This window comes from Ptiloglossa arizonensis, chromosome 9, assembly GCF_051014685.1.
Source record: "Ptiloglossa arizonensis isolate GNS036 chromosome 9, iyPtiAriz1_principal, whole genome shotgun sequence".
Taxonomy (NCBI): domain Eukaryota; kingdom Metazoa; phylum Arthropoda; class Insecta; order Hymenoptera; family Colletidae; genus Ptiloglossa; species Ptiloglossa arizonensis.
In genome coordinates, this window is record NC_135056.1 from 19,099,356 (window position 1) to 19,122,139 (window position 22,784).

The 22,784-nt window shown below is 49.2% G+C and overlaps 1 protein-coding gene across 1 annotated transcript; it reads right to left on the reverse strand.

The window, feature by feature from the left end:
- Nucleotides 1–779: 779 nt before the first annotated feature.
- Nucleotides 780–11,826, reverse strand: Theg (Testicular haploid expressed gene). Its single transcript, XM_076321011.1, has 10 exons — nucleotides 11,815–11,826; nucleotides 11,505–11,695; nucleotides 11,394–11,409; nucleotides 6,782–6,901; nucleotides 6,475–6,578; nucleotides 6,284–6,379; nucleotides 5,310–5,441; nucleotides 4,233–4,347; nucleotides 2,962–3,190; nucleotides 780–937 (listed from the first exon to the last, which is right to left on the reverse strand). Exons 1-10 carry the CDS (start codon nucleotides 11,824–11,826, stop codon nucleotides 780–782), a joined length of 1,173 nt encoding a protein of 390 aa, XP_076177126.1.
- Between the last annotated feature and the right edge of the window lie 10,958 nt (nucleotides 11,827–22,784).

Here is a 22,784-nt window from a genome sequence, read left to right on the forward strand (position 1 = left end):
AGAGGAATAGTTACGAGTAATTCGTTGTAAACCATCGTGGATCATTAAACGTTAGAAAGAAACGATCGAACATTCTCACCGATCGAACGAGCAACGTAACAATTTCTAATTTGCGTTAGTAACCACCGCACACAATGGTGACGATCCCGTACATTTTATCGAGGTAGAAATGCCTCGTTTTAACGAGATGCTACCGTATCGTTTGTTCATCTCGATCTCGTTAGCGATGCGACAGCCTACGACTAAATCACCGCTGCGTTTCCCCCGTGTAAATTCAACTATATCTCCACCAGGCTTATTAATCGACTCGCGACTAATTACTAGGCAATTAAGCGATCCGTGGCAGCGTAGACGCGCCCCGTCCACGGGATCCTCGCAGCGGAACGATTGTAACCGGTTGCGGAGGGTTCTCAAGGATGAAACAATCGGTGGAACTTTGACTCGAAGGAATCGGAGCCGGAGATTGGTTCGTCGTATTCGACGGGACACGGTAAAACGCTTGTCAGTCGACGCGGTTCCGCTCGGAAAATATCTTCGAAGCAGCGTCTTGAGACGCGACGGTGGACTTTCGGATCGACGACTCGGTTACGCGAAGAAAACAAATAAAAGAGATAATTTCAGCGAAGGAGTAAAGCAGAAACCGCGAGGACGAGTTTTCAGGGTATCTTTCATTCGGTACAGGGGACGATACGCACACAGGACGATGTACAAACAATATACAAGACAGGACGAAACAAAGAGGGAACTGTTCCGGGATGAGATTCGGGTCGAAGGGAGGCTCATCTGTACTTCTTTGGCTTGGCCAGAAATTTCAACCGCCGGGAGCATTTGGCCTTTAAAGCTTTCGGGGAGACCTTGAAAGCGTTCTCCTTGACGTCGGTCTCTATCCCCGCCGGTCGTTCCGTAGGCTTCGCTAGGAGTATCGTCCTCGGAGAAGCTGCGAAATTAAAGACCATCGGCATCCTGTCGCTTGAACGTTCGTCCCTTAAAACGGGACAAATGGCTCGAAGGAGAATTAATTCACTCGGCGGCGGGCGTTGCCTGGTGAGCGGAAAAACGACCGTTTAGTCGGACTCACCGGATAGTCCGGACGGGTAATTGGCTAATGCAAAGAGTTAGGTCCGCAAACTTATCTCGTGGAAGCACGGTTGCCTGTTAATGAGGAAATTTCGAAGAGAATTTACATTTGCCGCGCGTTCAGCATCCGAAGGAAAACATTTCTCTTTTCTGGAACGAGACGTTGCTTCGTTGCGTAAAATCGACCATAATTCCCGACCCGTTGAAAACGATCGATCGTTTTCGTTGCGAACACCTCGGAGAATATTCGATAAAACATAATAAATTTGTCCGCTAGCAGCGATCATTGTTTTCGTTGTTTCCCCGTTGAAACTGTGCCAGCGATAAATATTCCCGGGACAAATATTTCAATTTTCGTTCCACCGAAACCGAGGATGTCTGCAGGATCGTGTCTAGGTATTTCAACGTCCGGAGCAGCTAATGAAATACGAGGTCCTTCGTACATTTTGTGGGTAAATACACCGTGCATGGGTGTGTTTACAACTAGTATTATCGCACGGATAAAGACCCTTTGGAAGAGAGATATTCCAGGTGAGGAAGCAATGCAAATTTTGCATTCTTGTCGTAAGAAGGTAATTACGCAAACTACGCGGACGGGGAAGCGTTAAATTATCTGTTCGAAATTTTGCTACCCCTCTAGAGGCGTCTATGGGCCGGTGTTACTTCTGTACCCTTCTTGCCACGGTTCTGGATACGCGGTGGAAGAAAACGAGGGAACAATCGGAACATTTGCCCCGTAAATATTCACCGTTCCGACAATTCCATCGATAAGGATACAAAGAACGTATCGCGGCGAAAGAATTGCGAAACTTGTTTGCCGAGTATTTTCTAAACCGCGCGTAGTTAACGATCTCTCTGTGACCGGGCGAAGCGACCGTTTTCTCGTTCGTCCGCTTGATCATGGAAAACATCGTTTTAATTACTGCTCGCCGTTTACACGGTTCGCGAACTCCCACGGAACCGAAATAGAAGGAAAATTATAGCGATTCCTGGACTTCTAGACTCGTCGGGGATCCCTCGAAAAGTTTCGTCGATTTCCACCGTGGAGCGATCGCGTTTGCGAGTCGAGCGTACCGAATCGGTGAATTTTTAACTCGTCCGTTTCCCGTGTTGCGTTTTCCTCGAGCCCGCGACGATATTGACAGTTTAAGAATCCGCGAGTCCGGTAACTGGGTTAGGTCTGTCGAGGAGACACGTCCAAGTGCGGCGCTTACTTTTTAACGAGCACCGCGCAATGGCGCTCGAAACATCGAAACTAATTATATATATATATATATATATATATATATATATATATATATATATATATATATATATACATATATACATATATAATTTCAGGTCAGACTTTGGGTAACAGTCTAGCGGATATTTAACTTTCGACTTTCATCGGGCCGACATCTTCGGGGAATGCAAGCACCATTGGCAAACGAGGGGGCAGAGACGGAGCACTTCACGAAGCTTTAATTACATCGAGAAGAAATCAAATTTTTTTGTAAACACCGATCGTGTAGCATTCCCTACCACGAAATAAACTAACGAAAATAAGTCTTCCTTAATACCTTCACGGTGCACGAAATCTCTCCGCCGGCTGCCGCGATCGATAGCGTCCGAATTTACGTCCAGCTCATAATGGAAGGATTAATTAAATGTGACGAATCTCGTATAAATATAATCGCGTGTTTATTAATTAAATGCAATTTAATCGACACGATCTCGTCCCCCAGTCGTGTTCACCGAAGACATCGACATCGTTAAACGTTCGCTAAATTATTACCCGGCCGGAATATCGTCGGTCTCGTCGTTTCGCTCTCCCGGGAATTTGGTAGCGCACGGATTCGACGAAACGGTCTTCGTTGGGGAAAAATCATAAGTTCGGTGTACCTATGGCTTTCAAAGCAGCAGGATTCACAGAACCTGGGATTCGGGGCGTTCCCGTGTCCCGTTGAGTCCTTGGGAACGCAAGTTTCACCAGATTTTTGCTGATCTTGTAAACGAGAGCGCTCTTGGGTACCACGAACGGATCTCTGGTTTCCGGGGACTTCCTGATCATCGGCACCGCGAGCTCGTCGATCCTCGTCATGTTCACCGGTCTCCATTTCCTTCTTCGGCCCTGCAATTCACCGGTCCGTGTATCGATCATCGTCGTCGAAACGTACTACCTTTGTTACCGTCTCTTTTTCCGTTCCGTCCCTCTATGACGAGGCTCGCCACGCGCGGAACGAGAGAGAACGTTTACGCGCGGTTCTCTCTCTCTCTCTCTCTCTTTCGTCTACTCTTTCACGACCCCGTTACGTTTTCATCGACGTTTTCGGTGCCGTGGGAACGACCGACGAATACGTATCGTACGTTGTGTCGGAGGATCCGTCGACGCCGATCGAGAATCAACGGCACTTCCGTTTTCGCGTGGGCAACGCCCGACTAATAACTTAGAGACTCGAGCTCTTTTGTTTTCGTCCGTGTTCGCTCGACTTTCGTACCCTGGTCGGGGCTTTCGGTGAATTTCGAGGCTACGCGAGCGAAAGAGACGCGAACCGTGTCGGGAAGTCGGACAACGGGGAAATTATACTCCTCGTGGACAGAAGCGCGCATCGTTTCTCGAAAATTCCACCAGCCCCGTTATTTTCGCCGGGACCATCGACGACGACCTTCCCGGAACGAATTCAACGACCTTTAACGAACGCGTACGTACGATTTTCGAGGATGAAAATTTGTATCGCCCGAAGCTGGTACCCCGGGCCACAGCCGCGTGGAAATTTCATCGGGACGAAAGACGAGAACGCTCGACCCGTGGCGATTCACGTATTCCCGATTGATTCGATCGTTTCGAAATATAACGTTTCGGGAATCAAATTTTACTCTTTAATTTCAACCGGTAACCGATCAAACGTTGCTCGCTTTTCATTGGTCGATCGGGACTTTTATCCGAGTTTATTTTGCGCACGGTGTCCCGGTAACGCGCGATATAAATTTTTATGCCCGAGATCGTTGAACGTTTATGTCGTCGGACCTCGTTCAAAATGGAAAGTTATCTCCCGGAACGCTGTCGGTCCTGATCAAAAAATTCCTATCGATTCAACGACCACGTAAATAGTAAAAACGGGCGTGTCGAGTGACTACGCGATGCACGAAAGTGTATGTAAATTTACGCGTACGGGATACGTTGGCTTGGGCGGTAGTTTCGGAGCGGAGAGTTTGTCTATGAACGCCATGTGTTGATTCCATTCGTTGGGTTTGATCACCCTCTGCAACCTGGCCAGTATCTTCTGTCTGCAAAACGAGACAACGTTGACCGGAACGTTGAAGAGAACCGCGGATCGAATCACGAGAAACGGATCTCTTTTCGTTTAAACCCGCGAACGATCGGTCTCCGCGGGTAACGCGAGAACGAAAGAGTCCGTGTACCAGCGAGGGTTTCGGTGGTAGGGGACGAGCAGAAAGCAGCATGCGCTGGAGCTTGTTTGGCGAATTTCGAGACACCCTTGGGCACTATTAATAATTACATTTAGGGTACTTGTGTCTGCTAACTGTTCGCGAGTTGCGTACAAAGTTTAACGGTAACGTGGGTACCCGTGAAAGTCGGCACGGAAAGTGGAAAGTCAATATCCCGGTTCTCCGTTCAACGGCGCAAAATCGACGGGACAGACGGATTTTCGCGTTCTTCGCGACGATTTTCCAGCTCGCGGTAATCCGAGTACGCTGCTTCTTCTTCGTGAAAAATTCGAGCCGAATCGAAGCGACGAACGATCGATCGCTCGAGCGTTCGACGAGCCCTCGTATTCGGGCGTTCGCGGGTCGCGAACCGAGACACGCTATACGAGCGCGGAGCGTAAAATAAAAGCGGAGCACCGCACGCGCGAGCTGAGAAACGCCCCGGAGTCTCGAGCGTTCGAGCGTTCGAGCGTTCGAGCGTCCAAGGGGAACGCTCCCACCGCCGATATCCAAATCCGACTTTACGAGATCGCATTTGCGAGCGCGAAGCGTTTCGAAGGACAATCCGATTACGTTCGTTCCTCCGCGACCCGTTTTCCCGCTTCTCCGTCGAAAGATCGACCCGCTCCGCGTCTTCCACGGCTTTCTCGGAGATCCGTCTCCGCTCGCGGTGAGACAACGCGGAACCGAACCGAATATTTCGCGATCGTTGTTTCCTCCGGCGAGGTACTCGATACGTGGAACTCGGCTGATTCTTCGGGGCAGAGAGTAAAAGTCGTACGTCGACGTCGTCTACTCACTTCTTCTTCGTTTCTCGCTGGTGTCTGGCGTTGCAGAAGAATCGGTACCTCTGGTACCGCGAGTTCTGGATCTTCCACAGCAACTCGGCGAGAACGCCGCTGGCATGGAACCTCGTGTTCGCCAGCACCTGACTGATCGAGGAACGAGAGACTCGTCAAGGATCGTCGTGTCGTAAACCGCGCCTTGTTCCCACAGAGACCCAATCATCGTTGCGTCTTGCCTCGATGCCCGTACCGGAACCGCAACTTCGCACCTTTCCTGGTATCCATCGTTCGCCGAAGCAAAAGTTTCGAATTGAACGCGTGCGCGCGTGACCGAACGCTACGCGATCCAAACGTTTCCAACGTCCGAGGTTTCGCGAAACACGACCAAGTGGCGTTAAACGTTTCGTTGAAAAGGAATTCGATCACGTTCAATTCGCTCGAATGTGTTTTTTTATTTCATCGCGTCCAGGAATTGGGACAAGCGGTGGTATTCGAGCGGTCTCGAATATCGACACCGGGACGGTTCATTGTACATCGATTGTCGCGATATTAAAAAATTTCGCAAACAAAACCGACGACCGATCGGTACACCGGTCCGTGTACGTGTTCCGAGCGTTTTGAAAGGATTCGCGAATCGTTTCTCAACGTAGAACCGTTAGTTTCGCGCGAAATCGGTAACCGACGACGCGTTGCACGAATCGCTCGGCAATTTTTCTCGAACAGTTTTCTTTGATCGAGCGTGAACGAAACAAGGAACTCGCGTCAAATGTAGGTTTCGAGCATGGTTGCGCGAATACGTCGATAACTAATACATAGAAGTTCCAGCGTTTGGCTATCGGGTACGGGGACTCGAGGAAAAATACAGGAGAGCTACGATGTAATCCCGGACGAGGGCTCGATCGCAACGTTCCGATTGGCGCGAAACGTGTAACGATGATTGGGACCTTTACCTTCTTGGCTCTCGGCTGGCCCCGATGAATGAAAATCACCTCTTACTAGGTAGCGCCAGATCGGCGATGCGTTTCGTGATCTTGGCCTCGAGGGTTTTCGGGTGTATACGTAGATACGAGAATGGTGGCATTCTGCTACGAGAACGGTATCGGTGTTGTTAGCCGAGGGACAGTTTCGCTACGAAGCGGCTCGAACTCGATTGCGAACGATATCGGGTGTAATTACTCACGACGGATCGTATTTCCTGGTAACGTGTTTCGGTCGCGCCATGATTTTGATTCGCTTGGAGGCGCGAGCTCTCAGGGCCGAGGGTTTGATGGTGAACGGATTTGCCTGAAAGTATCGTTCGATGAGATTTCGCGCGAAAAATTCACCAGAAAGTATAATATATCCATCGAATAGAAATAAATCGCAAGATTCGTTGCTCGTATACTTTGTCGAATAACTCGCGAATTTCCTTCCCCCTTTTTTTCAATCTTTCTTTTTAATTAGCAAGATATAGATATAGGTATCAACGAAGCACGATGGCGACTCACGACAGTGTGTATGTTCATCCTTTGAATTCTTCTCCAGTTGGGCCTTGCCAGCAGAGAGGTGTACTGTTTGTGGGACAAATGCTTCATGGCGTATTTGATCCTCTCGGCCAGCTTTTTATCCTCGATAGCCATCTTGCAACGATCGGTAACTGCTCGTAATCTCGGGCGATCAATTTTCTCGAAGGAACACGCGTTTTGGCCTCGATCTCCCTCGAGGCTTCCTTCCGGCCGTCTCTTTCGGATCCTTGCGCACCCCGAACTTTATTTATCCAGACGGTGGAGCTCCAGTGGCGCGGGTTGCAGGTTGTTTAATTAAATTCGCGTTTAATTAATCCGTCGATTCGATCGATGGCGTATAAAAGCGGGCGTTTAAAAACAGAGGGAAGACGCGCGCCGGAAACCGGAGAATTGGACGACGTGGTTAATAATTTAGCGAAACGGCTCGGCTGTCTTTCGAGGCCTCAACCCTTAATTTGGACCAGACGATGACCGATCGGTGATCGCGTTTCGAAATCGACTGACGCGTCGACGAAACAAAAGAACAACGGTGACGCGAACCCCGTGAATTGCATAACGCTGGTATATTAAAACGATAGATTCGCGTACGTGGAACTCGCGCTGAAAAAATTGAAATTAGAGGGAGAAAATAGTGTTCCCGTACAGATCGCGATGCTCGAATCTCGAGCGTAAATTTTTTCGTAAATTCGATCGACGGTGCGACACCAGTCGCGGCTCGCGTACGAAAGAAACGCAGTCCGCGGTATTGTGCGACGGAATCCGCGTTTCCACGCGAGAATTACCGCGGCGCGAAATTATTTCGAGCGATACGGGAACACCCGCGGAGCAGAAACACAGCCGGGCGGCATAGGGAATTTTCAATTAATAGTACCGACACGCGGGATAAATACGGTATTCCCCAGGCGTGTAGCAGTCACCTATTATTCGACGCGGGATAGAATGCAGCTTTATTTGCCGGTTTCTATGTCGCGCGTAACGATCGCGCGCTCCTCGGGGGTGAAAAAAAACCGGATCAAAATATGTCCAGTGTCGACGTCGGCACGACAATTGCAGCGGGGATCCATTGTTTCTTCGTTTCGGTATTCGGAGAGTTAATGAAATTTTGTCGTCAGGCCGATGGAAACGGGGAGCGAGCGTCCGTGAGCGCACGGTCGAAACGGAAGCGGACCAAAGACGTAATTTTCGCGTTCGATCGGGACTTTCGGCATCGCGGACGAAATCTCTCCCTCCGGATGAAGATCTCTTGAGGGACATCCGGCCGGTTTTGTTCGTTTTAATCCATTCGTCTAGGAACACGGTCCACTCACCGGATCCGCTCGCTCTTTCGTTCCTTTTTCGTCTTTTACTTTCTTCGTTTTCCCTACCCCGATCCGGTGTTCCACCACACTTTTCGCTCGCTCTCTTCCACGCGTCCGTCTACCGCTATCCACCTGTGCTTCCGTACTCCGTCAACCCCGCATGGGAAATCTCAAATACGAGTGTGTTTACCTGGCACTTGAAATCCCGGTGGATATCGATGATAAGATTTTACTCCGACTTTGCCCTTCTCCGCACTTCATCAACTGCATCTTCGTCACGCCTCTAACCCCTTTCGACCCATCGGGCGCGCGATAACTACCCTTGCGGATGCAAGTCGCGCGATACACGCCACGGAGTTGCTAATATGTATATCGTGTTCGCAACGATCGAGTTACATCGCGATTCGCCTCGAATTCCAACCACGATGTCGCGATTGCGACGACGTGGCGGTGATCGAACGCACGGGAAGACGTTGATAAAAATATCACGGTTTCCTTCGCTCGTCTCGCGACTCGAAGACACCCCTGTTCGCCGTACGCTCGATTTCATCGATCTATAGCTCGACCGATCGAAAAAGATCCCCGAGGTGGGGGAACTCCTGTCACGCCCCTTCTCTATCGTCGAACGTTCGGGCGAGCTCGGTTTTTCTCTCGATTTTTCGTACGTGGCATCTTCGCGCTACTTCCCGAACATCTTTATTTACACCATCTGTTGGCGAGGTCGGACCAAAAGTTGCACAATATCGGTCTCTTGGGCCGAACAACTTCCGAGGTATTAAAAGTTCTTAATTCTTTGGCAACACGATAGTTCTCGTCGCTCGTCCGGACTCTTGTATCTTTTAAATAGCGTTAGGGGGATCTTTTCTAAGTCGTCGAGCAATACGTATTATCATTCCTCGTGGAAATATCAAACACAAAAGGCGCCGCTTATTTAATTACCGTAATACGGCTAGAGACCCTTTTGTGAGAAAATACGCCACCGGAAAATTACAGTTCATATAACAATTACGTATAAATTTTCCAAAGGAGTTCGAAAAGGAAACCGGCGAACCGAAACGGTGAACGACATTGGATAGAAAGAGAGGCGTGGAACGTGTCGTCCAATTAAGCGGTTGAAAATTGTCAAGGAACGAAACGCGTTGGTAGAGTTTAAGGAAATTCCGCGGTTCGTCGGTCCTAACGCGTCTCAAAAAATGTTCTCGCATAAATAACCGGTCATAGCTCTTCGCTCGTCGAGGGCGCGGAGGGAAATAACCGGGCGGTTTCTCTCGCGGGTGAGAAACGTTGGGTCGAAGTCTCGAATATTTCTTCGTACTCGACACCGTCTCGACTCGCTTCTACGAACGTAATTTTTAATATCCGCCGGCTGCGCGCGTACATACGTTTCTATTATCTGGATGCTTGATAATTTACCAGGGCGTTCTCTCCCCCCACGTGGATCGTGGGAATTCAAGAAACGCCTCGAGTGGAAACGGTCTAACCGTTTCGTACAATCGGCCCGCACCGATCAACCGTAAATGAATAAACGATAGGGCAGACACGCGGTGAAAACTATGGGAGATGATACGCACCGTCGTTCCGCGAGCGATATTACGAAGAATTTAATATGCACCCGGAAACGACGCTAACTCACGGTTCGGCGCGTTATCGTCGTTTTAACGCGGGGAATTTCAGACACGGGATTGCCGGTGTGCGGAGCCTCGTCCTTGCTCGTACGAGGAGAAACGCGTGTAACGACGTTTAATCCCTGCTCCCGACGTATCGAGCTCTCGCTAACAACCTACTGCCTGCTTTTACACGCGTTCCGATGAACTTTCGCGTTACGTTGCTTTCCTTCCTCCTTTTTTCGCCCAATTTTCACGCCGACGGGAGCTAAACGGCGTCTCGAAGATATCGACGATAACGCGTTACGAAACGAGAGAGGAAAACAAAAAAAAACAGAACGCAACAGAGACGGAATCCCTTTGGCGCGTAAACGTACCCGAACGAGAAGCAGCAACCGAGCTCCGTCGATGGTCGGTTTTAATTTTTTATCTTTCTCAATGTAAACAATGCCACGTTTCATCCGTACGTAGCGTAAGTTGCGGAGTTTGCCAAGTCTTTTCGCTTCGGTCAGCGTACAAACTCTTCGGTGGAGCGTTCCTTTAACGTACACACACAGCGACGTCCAAGATGACACAGTTCCCCCGGCATACAATCCTTTTTTTATTCCCTTTCAGCGTTAACCGTGAATCGTGGGTTAAGTTCGAAGCGAATCCATTGTGAAAGCAATGCCGGATATTGACAACGGAATCTGGCGATCGCGCGTTTCTCGTTAGGTAATTCGTGGTCGCGGTACTCGAGATCGGGCGATTTTTTTTTTCATCTTCGACGTCGAGTCTCGTCGATTTTTCACCGCGAATCGTTAACTCGTTTCTCGTTATCGGTTTTCGGAAAATCGAAGATCCAAAGGCACGGCAAGTAAAACGAACCCGGGTCGGTAGAGTCGCTCGTTAATTAGGGGGAGTTTGCTCATTGTAGAGTTTCTCGCAAGAAAATATTTAAAAATTCTCTTGTGGGTCGTGCAACCCCTCGTACTCTTACTTACCAAGTACCCCTAACTAGCGGGTGACTCTGCCCATTGTCGAGTTCCTCGCAAGAAAAATCTTTAAAAATTCAATGGCAGGTCGGCGACCTCGCGCGGTCTTATTTACCGAATACCGGAAATTAAACGGAAAGGGAACCATCCTGATCCGATAAAATTGTTATTTCGACGGACAAAACGCGGGTTTCGAAGTATACCGTAGGTAGGCGAGATACGTTTGGTCCGCGTTGAGCATCCTGTTCTCGAAACGCTCGAAACGATTTTACATTTTTTTCCGAGCCGGGCGTGTATAATGGGTGCCGGGGCTACACCTCCGAGCCAGGGGTATTTGAAAACCTTGAATGTTTTATTCTCCCGTAACGGTCCGAATGGATTTCAAAGACTCGAGAATTTCCAGGATCTTGAAAGTCTCGAGAGCCTCGAAAACGCTCGGAATTTCTTTAAGTGCCCCGAACGTCGTGGAAACGCGCAACGATATTTCCGGCGGCCGGTGTCAAATTGCAACGATCACGGTGTTTTTCACCGCCGGTAGGGTTTAAATTTTCGAAAAAAAGCTCGCGAGACCTTTCGAGGGTACGGGTTCTCGGAAAATAGTTCCCTCGAGATAGAGGAACGCGTTACGAACGGTCCGCGAACAATATTTTTCCACCGTCCTCGCCGTTTCCACTCGTTTTGCAAATTGGACACTTTTATCCGTGGTTTACGCGCGCACGCGTCTCCCTCTCTGTCTATCCGCTTATTATTAGTTCTCCGTTTCCCGTAACTTCGATTAATGACCAAAATGTCTCTCTCTCTCTCGCGCGCGAACCGAGCTTAAGAATGCCCGTCCCATCGATGGCGGAAGAAATATGAACCGGAGAACGTGACGGACATTAATGCTCGTCTCGGTCTTCGATTTTCTTTCGTTCGCAGCCTCGATCCTCTACCTCGAACTCCAGCCCTATTCGATTCGATCGATTCGACGCGACTCGAAGCGATCCGAAGCGACGCGACACGATCGTACGTTTTCGTTTCCTACTCGATAATTCGAAGCAGGCGTTATTTCGATTCTCTTCAATTTTTACTTTCCCCGGGCGGCGCGAAACTTGGCCCGTGAGGAATTTTCCACTCGGTTACGAATCGCGGTATCGTACATACGGCTCCATTACCTTAAAATATTCCGAAAAGTTCTTCCTTTCTTTCTCCACGGGCGAAGCTCGATGAAACTTAAATAAATTTGCCTGTCAATTATCATCGCTGCGGTGGGAGGGATTAACATAGTCGGTTGTATCGACGAACGGTGGAACCTGGAATTATTCAAACTTTTTAAATAAATTTCTTTCCCATCCGATCTCGTATACCGTCGGCACTAATTCCTGCGCCCGATACGATGCAAATTTTTCTCGGTATCAACAGGAGCGCGTCGGTTGCAGTGTTTCCGTTACCCACGATTAATGCGAAACCTCGTTCCACGTGGAAACGTCGAATTCGTGCGAAAATGATATCGTCGGGCGCCCCTCGAACCGTATTTCTTAAAGACGTCGAATGGAAACGTTGATAGATCGAACGAATAATTCTTCGTGCGTTAAAAAGGGAACGGTGAAAAAGAAACGGGGAACGACCGTTCTCCGCGACGTACGTCGAAGGTTTCCCTGAAAAGAAGGTAAATTCCTTCGCCGCGGTAAAACGCTCGAGCTTTTGATTTACGTCGGTTTTAATAACGTTCACTTGGGGGCAAATTGAAGCTTTCAGCCGACTGTCGCGCGTGCCAGCGCGCATCGACAACTCTCTACGAACAGGACTAATTACTTTGCACAACTAATTACGCTGTAACGTTCTGTTTTTGACGCTCGCCGCGGCGTCGAACGATCAATTAACGCGGCGGTGGTGGTGGTGGCGGTGGTGGTGGTGGTACGATCATTATTTTTTTTAATTTTTTTTTTTCATTTTCTCTCTCTCTTTTGCTCTGTACGCGGTTGGCCCACGGTCTCGCCCAATTTACGATCGATAAGACGCGGTAAAAGCCCGCTCGATCGCCGCGAGGTAAAATTCATCGATCGCGAGGAGTTTCGATCGTTACAGCGTAGCCACGTCGCTTCCGGGTAATGAAACGCTGGGACGCGGGGCGCTGCGGGCGAGAACTTGCAACGAGAAAAGTTTTCACGGCGTGTGCGACTCGCATGGAAAATCGACGGGTCTCGAATCCCCGGAAAGATTACGGATCGAAATTGTACTACCGCTGTCCAATCCGAAGGAAGAGTCGCGTGACGTTTCTCGAGCTACGGAGAAACCTTACCGTGAACTCGAGCTTCGATGCGAAAATAATCATAGCGACGATAAAGCGAAATCGCGGTAATCTGGTAATTCACGAAGTTGTTCCAGTTGTGTACCGGGATCACGGGGGAAAACTCGAACTCGAAGTAACCTCGAGTTTCGCGATCGAAAACTACGCGAAACCGAAATAACCGTCGAGGAACGAATAACTTGGCCACGATTTTACGAAAGTTGAACGCGTTAATATTTCGCAGCGGTTCGGTCGACAATTACGACGACTTTTCTCCGATACGAGATTTAAAATTGAAAGGATCGCGAACGGAGAAAACGAACGGTGAACAGTTTTTTTCGATAGCGGTTGGACCGGTTTCTCGATTAAACGATGAAATAATAAGAATAATACGAAATCTTGAGAGGGGACCACAGCTCAGGAGAACCTATTACGACGGTTCTTCTTTACCTTTGTCCGTAAAATAGACTCCTCGAAGCACTTGGCGGTAGATGGGAGGTGGGGATGGAAGGACGAGCGACAAATTCACTCTCGAAGCTCCCATCGCTTCGGATGTGACCCGAGGAGGGTAACGTATAATGATTCTCACGTATCTCGACGTTCGACCGTGACGACTGGCTGCGGGAGACAGTTTCGAGCCGAGGACGAACAGACAGCGAGAGATAGAGGAAGCGAGAGGGCATTAGGTTACTTTGAATTCGCACGATCGTACGTGAAAATTCCCCTCGTCGTGAAACTTCCCGCTCGAAAAGTGGAAAAACTTTGCGGATGACCCCATTCGTCGTCGGAATCAACGAAGGAGATACGAACGAGCGAGCGAGCGAACGAACGAACGAACGAACGAACGAACGAACCAAGGCCTGGAGAAAACTTATTTCGCATCCGCGAGTTCCCTGGAAACCGGGCCTGGTATTCGCGTCTTTTCTCCTTCTTCCGTTTCCGGTAGGTCGCGGGATAATTTGCGTTACGCGCGTTACCACGGGCGCAATTATCTTCCAATCGGTGCGAAACGGTGAATCGATACTCTCGAGAACCGGGAAACGATCCCGGAATCATTTTCCTACTCGAAGCGATCGCGAAGCGTGGATCCTCGAACGGTGGAAGATTCGAGCGCGCGAAACTGCGTTAAAGGTATAAAAAAAAAAGCAAACGATCGTTCCACGATCGATAATTTTGAAGGCAACGAAAACAACGAATAGACATAAATTACCTACGCAAGATATTGCGCGTGGAAAAATTCGTAGCGGTCGTATGTGGGAATTGCTATCCAGTTTGGCAAAAAATGTTTCGTTTTTGTCCAACCCGAGGGAAGATTTTTTTAGAATTAAAAGATCAACGAGGAGAGAGGTCTCGGGGAGATCTCTTCCACGCTGGTCCGAAGCCCGAGCTTCGTTAGCTTCGCGGTAGATCCGCTCCTGGGAAAGATCATGTGTTCTGAGCTGTTCAGGAGTATTCCTATGAATGCACCTCCGAGATTACTCCGATGTGCTCTTTTGTTCGGACCAACAATGTACAGAACCGAGCTAGGCTCATAGTGGCTCTTTTAACGGAAGAATCTAGCAAACAGCCTTAGTCAAAGCGCGGACTTTGTCTCGTGTTCGACGAGTTCGTTTAAACGCTATATTAACGGTGGATCGATTCAACGATAGTTGCACGCTCGTTGGAATAATTATTCGCCGCGGAGGGAAATATTAAAAAGAATCCGTACGAACGTATGCGCGGTACGTTTTTGTAATCATAAACTTTGTTCCGAACTGTTTCGTTCTAGGTCTGCACCGGAACAATTTTTATGAAATTCAATATTTCGCGTTTTTGCGAAACGTTTCCGATTTATTTTAAAATAACACAAATTTCCTAGCTCTCTTCGACGAAGACCCGGCATCGAAACGGATGGAAACGTACGCGAATAAAAATGAAATCGTCGCTACGATTGGACACCTTTTTTTTTACAATATTTACAGATTCTCCGTCGTTCCACGGGCTATCGTCGCGTTCACGAACGAGCGAATTCCAAAAAGTTCCAGCGTCGAATTTCAAAAGACCGATTAACTCGCGCGGTTGTCAGTACGCTCCGCGTTTCCGTTTTGGGTGGTTCGAGAGTACGATGTATTCGTTCGTGGATGTCGGGTCTCGTTCAAAGGGAACGTACCCAAGAAGCCTAAGCTCGTCGATTCTCCCTCGCTTCTTATCGGTGGACCGTTCCATCGACGGACGTCCGTTTCTCTGGAAAAATCGTTCCGTTCGCGGTAACGAGGGCCAGCTCGAAGCGCATTATCTTTACGGAAACGAGAACAGGTACGAGAGTGAACAGGCCGTGCCAGCGAAAACGGAGGAGGCAAAGTTCTCGAGAGTCGTCAGCGGCTGTCTTCTGGTCGCCGTAGTCGACTATCAAGGCGACTTTATCCGACAGAACTGCCAGCGGATGCGGAGACGCGGGCCCACTCCTACAGCCACGAAAATTATATCGCGGAAGTGAAGTGCTGGACGAGAGGGGCGCGAGCTTTCGTAAAGTTGTCGGCTGCCGGAAACGCGGGATAACGAGTCGAGATAGCTACGCTTTCGAGCAAGTTTTCGCGAAAATTTTGCAGTCGACCCCCTGTTGTTCGCGCTGTTGCGAGACCAGCGAAGATAACGCCGCGACGCACGATCCACCCTCTAAAGGGCCGAGTTCACCCCTTAATTCCGAAGAGCTTGGCGCCGATTCGAAGCTAAGCTCCGCGTGGTTCTGGACCGTGATTCTTTCGCGTACCGTGTTTCCAACGCTGTGAAATGATTTTCCAAGAACAGGAAAAATGTCCGTATCGAACTAACTGTACGCGACACGGTCACGGATTAAACGAAATCGAAATTAAGGTGTTCCTCCTTCGAAACAACGAGCCAGCTTACGGTTATACTGCATTAAAGATACGTGTAACACCAACGAGCGTAGTTTATTAAAAGTTTCGTCCATGGGTCCTCTCGGCTCCATTTTCTTCATTGTCTCCGTAACGGTGTTACTCGAGATTCTTGGACGCTCGAGCACCATAATAGCGTAAACGAGCGTAGTTTATTAAACGTTTCGACCACGGATTCGGGTCCAACGTGGTACAACCGAGTAGTAAACACCGTACGTGAGAACGAATGTATAATTGTAACAGAGGGGAAGAACCAACCGTGACTGAATTTTCAAACAGTGGAGGAATAGAATAAAAATTGCTCGCGCAAGATGCACTCCGGTCGAAAGTTCGAAAATCGAGCAATAAGGTTTCGATTCGCTAATTGTTCGCACCTCGAGTACGCTGAATCGAAGAGAGTGTATTGTTTGATAAAAATGTCTCATCCGCGTGTATCGATTCCTTTCGTTTCGATTACGTTTATACATCGATACCGACTCCTTCTGTTCTAATCTCGTTCACTGTCATCGGGTGGTCGCTCGCCTCGTTCAACTTTCGAGTTCGAATCACCTGTCGCTCTAAGTACCGGTTTGTTTGGCATCCGATCGACGTTTCGAAACTATGCTCTCGGGCTTTGCGAATTATGAATAAACGAAGAGACTCTCTCCGCGAACTCGTTACGAAGTAACCGGGCGCATCGAAGTCGATCAACAATTTGGAATCGATCGACGGTGTACCGAACAGTTTCGACGCTTTCGATACGCTCGAACGTATCCTCGGGAGGATCGTTTCACGAATTTTCACGCGCACCGGGAAGAACCCGCGGATCGTTTCGCGATTCTTCGTCGCCGGTTGATTAATAGTCTCTGTTCGACGAGGGGCTCGGAGAGCGACCGGTCCCTGCACGGGACGTGATTATTTTGCCGATTAAAATCCATCGATGAAACACGCGGACGGGCTTCGTAATTTGTATAATTAGCAGCTTTGTTCCGCGGTCCGCTTTGTACGCGCGACATCGGCCCCTTTCAACGCTGGAACAAAACGGACGAGATCGTCGATGATAAATTAATCCCGGGCATCGGATATTCGCCGGTCCGAACTTGGGATTCTCCGCCTTTATCTTTCGTATGCGAGTCGCATACGTTTTCTCCGCGAGTCGGCCTCGCGGACGTTGCTCCGCGAGCCGAATTATTAATTTCGAGCTCGAAATCGAAACGGATGCGGAGGATCGTCAACGAGGAGGGTGTCGTTCTTCCTACGCGATATTTCGATTTCGAGAGAAAAACGAGAAGAGACGGAGTTCTCCGTACGATCACGAATTCGTTTGAATCTGTAGGGCACTCGCGCGTAGTTAGCGTTTAGTAACGTTGTTAAAATCGATCGATAATTTCTACTTCAACCTGGGGCATCTCTAAACATTTCGAAACCTCGACTCTCTGTTCGCAGAATGTTCTTCAAGAAACGGATAGATTAAAATCGAATATAAAAATCATATCGCGACGTTTATCGTAATACACTGATCGATGTAAGTACGATTACGGTCACCGCGATATTTGAATAAATTATTAACGTAACGATGACTCGTCGAACGGAGATGTTCCCGTGGAAGTTTTACGAACCGCGTTTCGAGCATTAGAATTGGATCCAGGTGCGAGTAACGCGTCCAAAGAATCGCGAGACGCGGCGTACGAAAAGGAAAGAAGTTCGCGTTTGTCGCGGTCCCGTCGTTGAATACTTTGCGCGCGGTTTCTCTCGCAGTATCGATGGGGCTCTGTGTACGACGATTTGAACCGAATGCGGTGGAAAACCGGATAGTTGAATGGTTTTCATCGTACTGTGCACCGACAAGTTTGAAACTGGTTGACCGAGAATTATGCGCAAAGGTAGATTGGCCACGAGGGATCACGACCCCCCGAGATCGCCTCTTGATTTCTACCTATGGGGAACTCTCGAACAAACGGTTTACAGCGGAGAGGCGACTTCGCGCGAACTGGCGCAACGAGTTGATAACTCGATTACGGGAGAATCGGGGAAATTTTCGCGAAATACGCGCGATAATAAATTCCGCGTGTCGGCTCGAAGCGAGCCGAATTAACGCGCACTGTGTAATCGTTACAAAAATTATTTCCAGCGTGCCGGTTCGTATCGAACGTCGCGCGGGCACACGGTACGGAACGAACACGGCCACGACTTTTCATATTCCGCAACGCGGAATCCCTTGTTACCTGTTCCGCGTCGCGTCGCGTCGCGTCGCGTCGCATTCGATATTCGCTCGTAACTTCGTAACGGAACGTTCGCGCAACGGACACTCGTAAAATTTCGCTTCTGTTTCCACTTGTGGCGCACGCATCGCTTCGAACGGTGGTTCTCGGACCCGAGCCGAGGTATTCTTCCACCGTTGCGATGTTCCCGAACTCCGAACGAAATTTAATTCATCGTGGTTACCGAGCACGCGAACCGGTGCCCGTCGATCGGATACTCTACGTCTCTCCGAAGCGACACGCGAACAACGTAGTAATTATGACGTCGGAACCGGGCAGGATAATCGGACTTCGTGGCGTTTCGAATCGATTCGGCCGGGAGGATGGTTTCCAGCCTCGCGATAACGAATATCCGCTATCGTCTCGTTACCGAGTCGTCTACGCGCGTCTCCAGCCGGCTATCATCGATCCTGAAATATTCTATTTACCCTGTATCCTCCTCGTTCGTTCCCCGGTCCGGTCTCGCGGCTCCGGTCGCGGATAAACAAAAACGCACCGCACGGTTTCTTTCGTAGATTCAACGGGAAACGCGCCGCGTCGCGCCGCGTTCTCGTTGTCGAGCGAACGCGCACCAATTCAGCTTAACGAATGTCGTTCCGCGAAGAATTCGCGTTGATGCTTTTGTCGGGCGTATTAATTACAAAACCCCGGGAGTACGGCACGGGTACGACGACGTATACGGGCACTCAGGGTATAAAAAGTTTCGTCCGTGTTCGGTCTATGATGTCGATGAAACAACCACTTCGCTCGGTGAAATTCAACGAGCGCGCCCCGATGAATCGCAGCGAACGAGTTAAACGTTTCTAATTACTTCGTCCGTAAGACGCTCCGTTTTTTGTTTCCGGACGAATGGATTTTATCCCCCACTTCGTACCGACTAACGTTAATACCGTTATAATTTGTACAATTAATACCTACCGTTCGCTCTAATTAGTAGTACCGTACACCGTTCACGTCGCGACTATTATTTCACCGCGCGTACGTCCCCTCGTTCGTAAATACACCAACACTTTGGCTCCCGTTGGAAGAATATTAAACGTATCGTCGAACTTTCAAACGTAATTTCACCGTTTTTGTCTCGTATCGACGCACGGGGAGAACGGTGTACCAGCGGTGGAGGAGAGCTTCGTGGCACGGTACGAGAAAGAGAGAGAGAGATAGAGAAATTGCAACGCAACGAAAGAAATGACTGCACCACCCGTCTTTTCAACGTTTCCTTGTTTCTTTTTACCTTGTATTATCTCTTACCGTGTCAAAGGGACGTCGTTAAACAAATAACGATATTGCGACCGTTCTTCGAAGCGGAAGACGTCGCTGGTCTAGGAACGAGAGGTAAACGTTCCAAGTGGACCGAGGTGTACGAGAAAAAAGGAATACGTATATAGAAAAAAAAGGGTATCTCGCGGTGCTCGCGTAGAACGGACAGCAATCCTCTCGAACAATCGGACAAGGGTGAGTTTTCCATCGCTCGTCGATAGTCGGCGATCTTGTAACATCTGTGCACCACGGGACTCCCTGTTGGTAGCAAGGGTCGGCGAGGGGTTCGGGGACGTGGAACGTCTGAACGTTCGGGCAGCCCATGATGACGCAATAACCTCGAGCTTCTTCAATTTTATTAGCGAAGCTTCGATTTCAGCCGCGTAGCGTCGTCCTCCCGAAAAATGATTCGCTTCTCGAACAAGAGCGGAGCTTCGATAGCGGATACTCTCTGTAAATGAGAACGGTCGCGATCCAATCTACGAAATATATATATTTCTCTTCTCGTATCTCGTACACGAAAAGGTGCTCCGTCGCTCCCGAAACGTTGCTCGTTTCTCGAGCACGCGCCGAGCGTCAATGGTGGATACAGTTAAGAGTCGGTTAACGCTCGTGTCGGCCTTCTTCTCGGGGACGAACAGTAGCGTCGTGTGTATACGAGAGGGGAACGTTGAAAGTGGAGTAATTTTTCCGCAGTCGCGAGTGTTCGCAGATCGACCGAAACGTTCGAGCCAGCGCGCGATTCGCGATTCCTTCCGTAGGTAAACTTGTCGACCATGGCACAGTACACGCGCCCGCGAACGAGAATAATCGCGCGTTGTACGTAATATTCATTCTTTCGTATATTTCACGCGCGGCAAGAAGCTTTACCTAGCGTTCACGCCTGGAATTGACACGAATTCCCCGTGTTGTACCTTGTCCCGTGGAAATTGCGACCATCGTTAATCTTCGCGACACAAAATGAAACCACCACCACCACCGCCGCCGCCGCCGTCGCCGCCGCCGTAGCCGCCGCCGCCGTTGCAGCTTGTTACGCGTGATAATTATTTCGCCGATACGCGCGAGCGGTTTTATTTAAATAACGCGCCATCGTTCACCGGGAGAACGTCGTTATCTCCGTTTCGCAGAACAGGAACGAGAGAGGGACGGGAAAAAAAAAGAGAAAGAAAAGAAAAAAACCAGAGAGGGTTCCCCGATTGCTTTCTATTCGAAAAAGCACCGTGTCCCTCGATACGCGATACCGGCGATCTTCGAACGATCCGCGACTAAATATTTCACGTTGAACGATGCCAACCTTTGCGGCACGATTCGTTATCTACTTTGGGAACCACGATCGCATAAAATATGTCTTTAACCGGAACGTTTCCCCCGTGTGCTCACGCTTGCCAATCTTTTTCCATGTTTAATGTCCTCTCGCTCGGAACTCGGGTAGCTCGCGTGTACCGCGGCAACGCGAGCGTATCGCTCGTTTTGTCGCGATATTGAACGACAATGCTCCAACACGCGATACGTACACCAACCGGCGTGTTTATTGTACGCTCGTTTTCTATAAACAATTTTTATAACGCCCGCGCGATAAAAATGACCGCTAATAGGAACGCCGGATGGTCCGAGCGAAACAGGAATATTTACGCCGCTCGATAAATCTCGCGAGGGTTTCGCACCCCTGAAAAGTTCACTCCCCCCCTCCATTCTCCTCGCGGGTCCAGGTTTTGATTTCGACGAAATAGGATTTGGTTTTCTCGCTTCGGTTCCCTCCTGTGTCCTCCGTCCCCCCTCCTCTTCCCTCTCGACGCGGCGCGTTGTCCCTTCGTTATGATACTTCGTTGGAAAAATATTGTGCAACGTATTTTCGAGCGTAGACAAATATTGCCCGCGGTTTCGAAGCGTGTTCGAGAATCGTTGTTTGCTCGATAAATATTCCTTTCGGTACGATAAAAGTTGTACGGCGCCCAAAGCCTCGTAAATTAATAGGAAAAAATGTTCGCGAAAGAACAACATATATTTTTTTTTTTGTTTTGTTTCGTTTTTCTTGTTTTTCGTTGTTCGCAATTTACGGGGCCACTGGAAACGGTGCAACTTTTGTTCGAAACATTCTTCGATGTATTTTGTAACGCGAGAGTTACACAGGTGTGTAGAAAATGGCTCCGACGCAAAGGGTGGGCTCTCTCCCTCCAAGTCGAAACGCAACGACACAGGTATCGGGTTCGGTCGATGAAACAATTTTTTCCTTTTTTTTTTTTAGCGCGGATAGTTTCGACGCGCTAAATCTTTCTTCTCGAAATTGAAACTCCATCGACCGGCACCGCCACCGGTATAACGTTATTTTTCGAATCGGTTTTACCATTTAATAAAGTTCCAACCGTACTTTTATACGCGCAGATGAGTAATACCGGATACATACACCGCTACGAGGAGTCCTGCGAACCGACTACTCGAATATTCCATTGTTACGTAAAAATATAGAAGAAAGGGACCGTGTCACCGGGAGGCACATTTTTTTTATATACTTCGCCGCGATACAAATCGAGGACCACTCGCGCGGAACTAAAAAATACATCGACATAATGTATATACACCGAGCGACCGAAAGGGATGCACAACCATCGTTGTAACGATCTCGCCGCGGAACGGACGATCGTACGCGCAGAAGGTAGGAAAAATGTATCGGTCGTTGTGTAAATATGATAAAAATGACGTTTCGGTGGTTCTCCCGAGACACGACTCCGAACGGTTTATTCCGAGTTGTCGTTTTTACTCGAATCGCGGCACCGTCGTCTCGGAGAACCCGTGTTCTTCGGCCAAAGACAAGGTTCCACGTAAGATCAGACGTCTTCGTATCTTGGCGGAAGATTCATCGAATCGCCCGGGGCTTGTTGGGATCCGAGCCCGATACTCTCAACAGCGTCTGGAATCGAGGAAATGAAAAGTCGGTCGACTCGAAAGTCGCGAGAACGCGCGGCCCGCAATCAACGAGCTCGGGGATTCAATACCACCGGTATAAACGATTAATTCGGCCGCCAATAAAAAGTCGACGGGATCCTCGTAACCCAATTGGCGGGCACCGAGGTCTCCCCGTGATAAACTCGATGCCCCGTTGAAAAGTCGGAGAATCGAGTGCTTGGAAACGGTTCAACTTGGCACTTCCTCGTTTCCTGGTTCAGACCTTTCTCGATTTCGATCAGCGACGAGATACGCTCACGTTGGCCCGCGTTTCGATTCGTCGATTCCCCGACCATCGAGGAAAACGACGAAACGGTTTACCGTCGGAGGGCAAGAACGAAAACTCGGTGAAAATATCTTTTGGGAGTATTCCAGGGACTTCGATGTACCTTTTGCGCTGTGTTCGCGGAAAGATCTGTGATTTGGCGATGGTTACCGACGGTTGATAATCTGAAAACTACCCCTCGCGAAGGAAACTTCAGCAACTACCCCTTGTGTTCACCGAT

Coding starts and splice junctions, on each gene's coding strand:
- Theg (XM_076321011.1), bottom strand. Junction 6,579..6,781: donor GGATGAACATACACACTGTC/GTGAGTCGCCAT, acceptor CGATACTTTCAG/GCAAATCCGTTCACCATCAA. Junction 6,380..6,474: donor ACCAGGAAATACGATCCGTC/GTGAGTAATTAC, acceptor CCGTTCTCGTAG/CAGAATGCCACCATTCTCGT.